General features: G+C 39.8%; 1 protein-coding gene across 3 annotated transcripts in view; it reads left to right on the forward strand.

Moving 5' to 3' along the window:
• The window catches only part of LRRC39 (leucine rich repeat containing 39), a 28,063-nt gene that overhangs the window by 5,854 nt on the left and 12,096 nt on the right, over window positions 1–10,113 (forward strand). For 2 of the 3 annotated variants that reach the window (XM_080916378.1, XM_080916376.1), the window contains exons 3-9: window positions 277–382; window positions 1,064–1,220; window positions 1,812–1,948; window positions 4,440–4,478; window positions 5,905–6,050; window positions 6,782–6,934; window positions 7,944–8,080. In XM_080916378.1, the coding sequence (XP_080772504.1) occupies window positions 277–382; window positions 1,064–1,220; window positions 1,812–1,948; window positions 4,440–4,478; window positions 5,905–6,050; window positions 6,782–6,934; window positions 7,944–8,080 (875 nt within the window). The remainder of the gene's footprint in view (window positions 1–276; window positions 383–1,063; window positions 1,221–1,811; window positions 1,949–4,439; window positions 4,479–5,904; window positions 6,051–6,781; window positions 6,935–7,943; window positions 8,081–10,113) is intronic. The other variant, XM_080916377.1, reaches the window with a different exon arrangement.

The following is a 10,113-nucleotide window of genomic DNA, read 5'->3' on the forward strand; positions in this document are numbered from 1 at the left end:
CAATATATGACATTTTTGTTTACTGTACTATGGTCGAAATGTAAAGATTTAGCAATAAATAATAACATAAATATATAATAACATGTATAAAGGTGAGAATAAAATCTTAACAATTAAAACATACTGAAAGTCAAGGCTCTGGGAGAAGTGGCACAGAGTACCTGCCACTGGTGCCCATTAAGGGACAGCTATTGTCTGTTTCTCTCACTGCTGCATCTGGCCTTTCGAATGCTCTTTTGTCATTGCCTATGAATAAAAGATGTTCTGCTGTCTTAGGCTGGTGAAGATCTGGGAAGACCGAGTAAGCTTAACTAAGCTGAAAGAGAAGGTGACCAGGGAAGACGGCAGAGTCGTCTTAAGGATAGAGAAAGAAGAATGGAAGGTAAGCATAGAAGCTCTAGAGGAACTTCCTGATTCTGTGCTCTAGAAGTACTTCTTGATTCTCCACCCTCTGTGTCGCATGAAGGCCTGTAGCTAAGACTGGGATAGTTAGGAATTCTCATCAGAGACCAGTGAACCTGGACAACATGGACAACAGAAGAGAAGCAGAAAGCACATGGATTTTTTTTTCTTTGTCACAGTGGCTTTGCTCCCTCCCCATCTGAACTCAAATCTGTAGACCAGACTAGCTACAGCAACCCACCTGCTTCTGCCTCCCTAGTGCTGGGATTAAAGGTGTGAGCCACCACCACCTGTTCGTGGACTGTCTAGTACAGCAGACTCGTTCATTAGGACAGACTTCTGTGTGTCCACTGTTGGTCAAAATGTGACATTTTAGTTTGTAATACTAGGGTTGAGATGTGAAGATTTAGCAATAAATGATAAAGTAAATAAGTTATAACTTGTATAAAAGAATAAATCTTTCACAATTAACACACACTAAAAGTCGAGGCTCTAGGAGAAAAGGTGGCACAGTACCTGCCAACGATGCCCATGAAGGGACAACTGTCCTCGAGTGCTTCTACAGATCCTGTACTGTCAGAACGGCACAGCACACTGCTACATAGAATAGTTCAGGTGATGAAATAATCATACACATACTTTTTTTTTTTTTTTACTTTAGGCTCTCCCTTCTTCTTTACTGAAACTGAATCAGCTACAGGAATGGCAACTTCATAGGACAGGATTATTGAAAATTCCTGAATTCATTGGAAGATTCCAGCATCTCATTGTACTAGACTTATCTCGGAACACAATTTCAGAGATCCCCCGAGGAATTGGTAAGGAAGACTACTTTTATTCCTGTGCTATTTTATCTACTTGCCAGTATGCTTTTCTTTGGTTTTTTTCAGACCCTTCCACCCCCCAAATACATAAAATAAGGTTTTATCTTTATGTATCTCTGAAACTTGAAAAAAATTAAATGTTTCATCTAACTTTAGTCTTCAGAGAATCCAAACTTTTGGAATTATTGGGGTGACAGATAAAATTTCAATGTGAGAATATTTCCAAATATTCTGTATATTTTGAAAACAACATTTCTCCGTTAACTACCTTAGAACACTGAAGGCATGAAAGAAAAAAAATTACCAAGTAATGGAACAGTATTCCCCCTTTACAACATTGCTCAGGATGTAGTATGCTGTCTATGGATTTTGTGTTGAAGAGCAAGTCTAGGTTCTAGTTCATGGCAGACAGGCTGTACCATCTACAGCCACCTTGACCCGGAGGGGAAACACCACTGCCCCTCCCTTGTGGGAAGATGGGAAGAACAACTGAATTCGCCAGCGTGAAAGAGATTTAAATATGTAGGTAGTGCTCGGTGGCCGGAAACACTGAGTCCGTCTGCTTCGTGTGTTGTTGTTGTGTAGGACTGCTGACTAGACTTCAGGAACTGATTCTTAGCTACAACAAAATCAAGACTGTCCCCAAAGAACTGAGCAACTGTGCCAGCTTGGAGAAGCTAGAACTGGCTGTGAACAGAGATATAAGTGACCTCCCGGCAGAGGTCAGAGAATCTAAACGTTTTTGTTTTGTTTGCGTTTACTAATAGTTTGTTTCTCAGGCATGTGATTGTTGACAAAAAAGATAACTCATGAACCAATGTTACAAATTTTATTTTAGAAATAGAAATACTTAGCGAAAGGCATTTTTTTAACCAGAAGGCAAATCTTTTATTAGAATAAACTCTAGCATAAAAGATTCCTTTATTCTTGTCATTTTTTTTCCTGCACTATTTGATGACTCAGTCTTTGAAGACAAGACTGAGAACTTCATTAACTCCATTTAAAATCCCCATAACAAGGAGAAGCCTGGGTTGTAAGTGGTTATTCACACATGCCTGCTTATTTTGGCCATGTTAAGGATTGAGTTCAGGGTCTCATGCATGCTGAGCAGACACTCTGCTACTGAGCTACTCTGTCCTTCATGCTTTTTTTTTTTTTTTTTTTTTTTTTGTCTGTCTGCCTGCTTGTCTGTCTGTCTGTCTGTTGTGAGGCAGAATCTTACTGCATAGCTCACTGTGATTTGAACTCCCTCTTATGTCCAGGCTGGCCTCAAACTCCCAACTTTCACACCTTAGCTTTTTAGGTGCCAGGATTGGCAGTATATGTCTGTGAATTTGAATCCACTTCGTGCTTTTTTGAATAAATATGTATGTGATTATTATGAAAAACAGACAATGAGAAAATAGAAAACCTCCTTTCCTGGTTGGTTTTTATAGTGTGCTCATTCCTGAAACAGATAAAACGTAAGACATGAATTGTGGGAAGTGTGTTTCTTTCATGATGATGTCCTAGACTTTGCCAAGTAAAAGGGCAGCAGAAAGGAAAGGCTCCTGTCTCTCTTTCAGTTGACAAAAACAGCTGTGTTGTTACCTTCCAGACGAACCAATGCTCTTAGAACCAGCAAGAAGTGTCTATGCTTTTTTTCTGCCTTGAAAACAATGACTTTGCAAGAACAAAATTAAGAAAAATAATAACATTCAAAACAAAAGCTATAATTCCACTGTCTTAATTTGAGTATATGAGACTTTTCTTTTCCAAACCACGGGACTTGCTATCAGTAATAGTCCCTCCTCCCAGTTTGCTCTTGCAAACATAGCACGTGAGTTTCATCATTTGTGGACTGTATTTAATGGAAACATGAGAAAAATGTGACAGGGACAACTAATATATGTAGGAAGGCCAGTATGTATAACTTGTAAAACTTGTGATTTTGTTTCCAGGAATAGGCTCTGTCACTAGCAAGCTAAGTAACTTGGACATGTTATCAACCAGTCTCTTCACCTTAGATTCTTGAGGAGACAGGTTGTGTTGTGTCGAGACATTTCCTGGAGATATGCAATACATGTCTACTCCCAGAGAGGGAGCTCACAACAGACCAAAATATACCAAAGTACCACCAAAGTCCAACTTGATGAACTTTATGTGAATATATAGGTGAGGGGTTACTTACGGGAGCAGAAATAACTCGCAGACAGCTGCATTACCAAAGCCCACCCCTGCATGAGTGACAGCTCACTAAAGTTGAGAACCTGGAGCCCACTGCACAGCCTGCAGGAGCTCTACAGGTTGGAGAGTGTCCTTTCCAAGTGAGGAAGCTGGTTTAAACCTCTTCCAGGCAGCTGGTCTGGATTTGGAGTCTTTCTTGATTCTTGGCTTCTTTATTATTTCCTATTGGGGTGGAGGGGTCTAGTGAATCTGGTTAATTTCAGGTATTTTCTGGAGCTAATTTAAATTGTTTATCTTTTTGTTTAAGGAACTTCTCTGTAGGATGAATGTTTCAATATCAGAGGAAACTTCTACTGGAATAGAAGAAAGGTTATTCTGAGATCTTGAGCCCAGGACTATTTAAATGACATAGTGTATCCTCTAAGTAGCTATGTGTGTGGCCTTGGGCACACCCTAAAGCCACAGACCTTATATTTCCGTCTTCATATATAAGGCTGTTAGGTTTATCATCTTTTCAATCTTCTATAATAAAAAGATTATAGATAGATGTGGTGGCTTTAAATCCCAGCCCTTTGGAGGCAGAGGCAGGTAGAGCTCTTTTTCTTGGCTACATAGCAAGTTACAGGCTAGCCGATACTATAAAGTGACAGCCTGTCTCAAGAAAAGAAAGCAATAAAAAAGGATTCTAGTACTGCTGAGGGCCAGCATTGGAGACTTCTCGGCCAGACATTAAAATTTACCTACCTCATATGGACATGTACCTGTTAACACAAACACCTTTTTATACTCCACATTGAATCATTTGACAACTGGAAAAGTCTGATACAGTTTTCAAGAATGCATTTTTATCCTTGGCTTGAATGTAAAAGCTAAAGAAATGGCATGACCTACAACAGAATCATGCTGCTTTGTGTGTATGTTACATGTATGTATGTATGTATGTATGTATGTATGCATGCATGCATGTATGCATGTATGTATGCTAGATGTCCTCAGGTGTCTTCCCCAATCACAAGCCACTTGGACCCTTCTGTTTCTGCTTCCCAGCATGGGGTTTCAGGAGTGCTATCACATCCAGCTTTTTACGTAAGTACTGAGAATCCAAACTCAGGTCCTCATGATTGCTCAGTGAATGGCTTACCCATTAAGCCATCCTCATCCTGCCTTTTTGCTCTAACTAAAAAAACATTGTATTTGTGTACTTCTTGGTAAAGATGGGATGGAAAATTCAAAATACAGAACTTTAGCAACCAAATAGGCTGTTTTGTAATTGTTAAGTAAATTCCTGTATCTTAAAACTTTCAATAGGATAAAGAGGGAAGTAAATTTGTGGCTTTAGGTCTATAAAAACTTGAGTTTATCTACTTTTATGACCTTTTTGAGCTATTTTATCCATAAAACAAATAATGCCACTGCCTTTGTGTGGTGGCTGTCATAATTATTCATTGACATTCTTATTTAAGTGCCACATCGAACCACTCACATAATTAATTTTTTCACATAGGAGTGGGGAACAGAAATAACTTAATAGATATTTTAGATAAAATAAAACTGGAGCTATAAGCATTACTATGAATACATTTTAAATTGATCTGGGCAGGGTAGTGCTAACCTTTATGAAGTACCTTGGAGACAGAGGCAGTTGAATATGTGAGTCTGAGGCTACAAGTTCCTGACTAGCCAGAGCTACATAGTGATACTCTCTCAATAAACATTCTAAAAATGAGACACAAAAGCAATAAGAGGAAATAGCATGCAAAAGAAAGGAAGTTCAACGTAATCTTTAAATGTAAGCCTCATAGCTGGGCAGTGGGTGGCACACACCTTTATAGAAAAAAAAATAGAATAAGTTAGAAATGCAAATATTCCTATGTAGTAACAAAATTGAGTGTGCCTAGTGATGACAGACGTCAGATTTGGGACAGGCACTGGCAAAGAGATGCTTCCTGGGATGGGGACACTTTTGCCACACAGGTTCTATTAACCCTGGAGCTTCTTTATCTTGGAAGACATTTTGATTGTTTCTGAAATTTAATTTAATTTACCTTAGCCCAAGTTTATTTGCCTGTTCCATTGTGTTTTGTTGTGAGAGGGTCTGTTGTGTAGCTCTGGCTATCTTGGATCTCGCTATGTAGACCGTGTAGACCGCATGGCCTTGAACTCCACATTTTTGACTCTAGTGTTGGGGTTGAAGATGGGGGTCACCACACCTCCCGTCCCTCCTTTCTGAAACAAAGTCTTTGTAGCCCAAACCCCTCAGTCTTTAGGACTTATAGACATGCGGCATGATGCCCAGGTTCTATTACCTTACATTTCATTTATTGTGGACTCCTGTGTCTAAACAAAGCTCAAGTTGAATTGTGGAAGTCACTCAGCTTTATGTGTGATTTGTTGTGGACTTCTACTTAAACAAATCTCATGTAATATGAACTCATATATGAAACTCATCATGTGAGTCTTCTAGTAATTTACACTATGGACAATTACTTAAAAGCCCTACTTTCTTCTTTAGCTCAGCAAACTGTTAAAACTCACTCACCTAGACCTGAGTATGAACCAGTTCACGACAATCCCTCCTGCCGTGTTGGACATGCCTGCCCTCGAGTGGCTGGATATGGGAAGCAACAGCCTTCAACAGCTTCCTGACACTCTAGACAGGTAAAACAGACTTTCCGTTACTGATCCTTCAAAGCCACCTATGAAAAATAAGAAGCAACACACAAGACAACTAGGAGCCCAGGAATAATCACAACCGACCCAACTAGTTCGAAATTCATTCTTTCAGCAGCCTGTTTTCATGATTATGTAGGAGAATCTGGGGAGGGGGAAACTTTTCAAAACAAGAACATGCTGCAGTAACAACGCGCACCAGATAGTGCATGCCAGGCACCGCATAGTGGGTTGCGTGCAAGGCACTTCTCTTACGCAACAGAAGAATGAGGGAAAAGGTGCAGAGATGTTTGTTACATACGCCCAAGTCTCAGCAAATGGTGTTAGTTGGATTTGAATCCAGGAATCCTGGCCTGAATCCAACATTGCCTTGCCCAGAATGGGCATATTAATAGTTCCCGATTTCTAAGATTCTTATTAGGTGATATTTACAGCTGTTCATTAGAAAAACTATGAAAAACATGATGTAAATGTTGGTTTCACTCCTGCTGATGGATGAAAGCTAGTTTTTAGTAAATTCCCTGATGTAATTTCCCCGGCAATTAGGTAGTAAGAAAGAATGAAGTCTGTTAAATCAATAAATACATTTTATTAAAAGTTAAATAATAATAAGTGAATGATTTAGTTTGGTTAACTAAAAATTAAATGTTAAACGTTACAAATGATGAGTTCAGCTTCTCACATCCAAGGTGACTTACTACGGAATTCCAATTTTTCAGAATGCAAAGTTTACATACATTGTGGCTCCAGAGGAATGAAATAACGCGCCTGCCAGAGACAATCAGAAATATGAAAAACTTGGGGACTCTTGTTCTCAGCAACAACAAACTACAAGATATTCCAGGCTGCATGGAGGGGATGGCGAATCTGAGGTAAACGGCGTCAGAGCCACACTTACTCCCAGAAGCAGAATCGAGTAAAATGACTCTGTGTGTGTGTGTGTGTGCGCGCGCGTGCATATTTTGCCTGTGCTCCACTTGTGTAGCTGAAGTGCATGGAGGGCCTAAGAGGGCATTAGATCTCCTGGAACTACATGTACAGGGAGTTGAGCTGCCGTGTGGCTTCAGGGATTAGAACTGGGTCCTATAGAAAAGCAGCCAGGGCTCTTAACTATTGAGCTATTTCTTCAGCTCAAAAAAAAAAATTTAAACATATTTTCCAGTGTTGGAATTTAATAATTTCATGAATGTGATTCATGTAATGCCAGTCTAGCTTATTCAAGAACTCTTGAAACTAAAACAGTCCTGGGATTTGTGAATTTAAAGAAATGGCTTTTGTTGGTGGCAATATTATAAAACATTTCTATACTGCTAATAAACATCCTTTGCACTACAAAAACCAAGAGAATAAAATAGTGATCATTTTCCTTCTTCATAACTACATGTAGGCACAGGTAGTTTATGTAGGCTATAGGAAGCAGACTGCTTTTATGAGCTACTTAGTAGCACTTCAATAAAATTCTCTCAAAAATCTAATTTTCTTGAAGGAGTGTGGCAATGGATATCTGAACTTTAAACGTCCACAACCCAAACAACTTTTAGCTTTGTACTTGATGGTCAAGGTACAGATCTGTTAAAATAGGCACAGACTCCATTTGTAGCACGAATCATATACTTATGATATAGCTTGCTCACATTAAATCCGTTACAAGCAATAGTTGTCTTTGTGAGCTTTTGGGGTGGGGGAGGGGAAGATACTGTTTCTTCTAGCAAAGAAACTTACGAATTCTTAGATATATTAGATCCCAACAAGATAATCTGTTATCAAAGCCAGTTAAAAATAATAATTCAATATGCTGTCATTTGATCTTTCTCCAGGGAAATAAATGTACATGCACTTCTATGGCACCTATAAAAACACTGTTTTCTGGTGAACTGCTAGGTTTGTCAACTTTCGAGACAACCCACTAAGACTGGAAGTGACACTTCCTCCCAGTGACCACACCGATGGAGAGGAGGAACAGGAGTTATTTGGGCTTCAGTTTATGCACGCATACATACAAGAGTCACGGAGAACAGGTATGAGGCTTGAACAGCACAGATTCAATAGTTTTGAAGAAAACGTGTACACAATTGAGTTCTCTCTTGTCATCCTTCTGTGGGTTTCTCACCCTATGGCAAGTACTAGGGGAGAAGATGTGAAAATAGTGTTTCAAGTGGAATGAAGGAACTTCTTCAGTCAGGCACTTGCCGCACAGCCAAGGGAAGGGCCTCGTCCTTGGGCTTGTTTTTCTTCGTGAACACACTTCTCCAGGGCTGGGACCCAGTCCCTGAGATACAGCTACGTCCTCAGTGCGGACCTAACTAACTAGTTTGTGTGTATGGGTGCTTCTGCCTGCATGGCTGTCTGTGAGTCATGTGCATGAAGGGCTAATGCAGATCTGATGCAGGGTGGCAGATCCCATGGAAATGAAGTTACAGACATTTGTTAGCTGACATGTGGGGACTGTGGAAAAGCTCATCTTCCTGTGGACCTGCTCTTAAATACTGAGCCATCTCTCCAGCAGTCAGTGCTCTTAACCACCGAGACATCTCTCCAGCTCTCCTCCCCCCTCATTTGATTCTTAAAGAATCACTCATTACTTTTGCCTACCAAGTGGTAGCCATGTCAGACAGAGCATGAACAGACCTTCCTCATTCTGTTTTTCCATAATCTACAAGTAACAACTAAACAGTAATTTGATCTGAGGTAAAAAATACTGAGAACATGGACTTTATTCAACACTTAGAATATGAAGCATAATATTCAGATTACAACCACGTGATCTCACAATTCCGAATTAAACATCTTTATAATCAAAACGTTTTTTAAATTAAAACAAAACCAGAGGAATATGGTAAAGAGCACTATCTTGTTAATAAAAGCACTGGAAGAATAGCACAGACATAGAACTCACTGTAATTAATATGAAGGTAAAGTTATGGACGTAAGAGGAAGAGTTTTAGCTCATTCCAGGTACCAGATAGTTACTCTGGAAGGAAGTGCAACCAGAGAGAAGAGGGCCAGCCTTTCCCCAGTGTCCCTGATAGGAAGGAGCCACTGGAACTGGTGGAGATCAGAGGCAACAGTGAGAATGACAAATGGGGGATGGGCAGCAACAAAGCACCTGGCTTTGGAAAAGGGAGGTCAATACCAGCATCAAGCAGGAGACAGGATTGACAGTTATGGAAAAGTGTTTAGGATGAGTCTGTTCCTATCTGGGACAACTGGATGACAGTACCCTGCGGGGAACAGAGGACCGAAGCTGGTTTGGTGGGCAGGATGAGGAAGAGGCTGAAGTGGCAATCTTGGCAGTGAGTTTGAGGTACCTGTGGGACACGCATCATGCAGTCACTGTGGATGTGAAGTTCAAGGGAGCTTGCTAAGAATGAAAAGTTTGAAAATCAAGAAATAGTGATTCGACACACGTTAGTTCACATTAGCATTCTAATGTGAGGCAAGAAGCAAAGGTTGGAAATAGGAAGCTTTTCTCACAGTCAGCACCTGAAGGACAAGCTTATTTCCTATAATATACTCAGACCTCTATCAGAACACAGAACTGAGCAAATGGCTCACAGGACTGTCTCAGTACAATGTTTGGTTTGCTGCCTGTCTTCTGAAACACAACCAAGATGATGCCCCATGTAGAATATTTTTATTTCTGGGCACACATTTTTAAATGGTACTAAACAAATATTGTGACGCAAATGACACTTAGGACCTAAGGATAATTCTTAAACAATGAATTATCTCCATTTATGTTCTTCAGATTGGAAGATATGAGCAATTACCTTAAGAATGATCAACGTATATTAACATTTGACAAAATAAAATATAAAGCAACAATGTAAACAAAAATAATAGAAATCTATGTTAAAATAGATTCATGAATTGTTACTCTATCTAGTTAGTATTCACTCTGTGCTTGGGACCTTCACAGAGGCTTGCCTGGGATAGCTCACGGATACCCACAACCCTGTGAGGTAGGTTTAGTACTGTTACAGCATCCCCACTTTAAGAGGAGAAAATGAATCACAAGGAGATCAAATAACTAGCCATCTGGGAGGTGGTC

Source organism: Micromys minutus, assembly GCF_963924665.1.
Source record: "Micromys minutus genome assembly, chromosome: 4".
Lineage (NCBI taxonomy): Eukaryota > Metazoa > Chordata > Mammalia > Rodentia > Muridae > Micromys > Micromys minutus.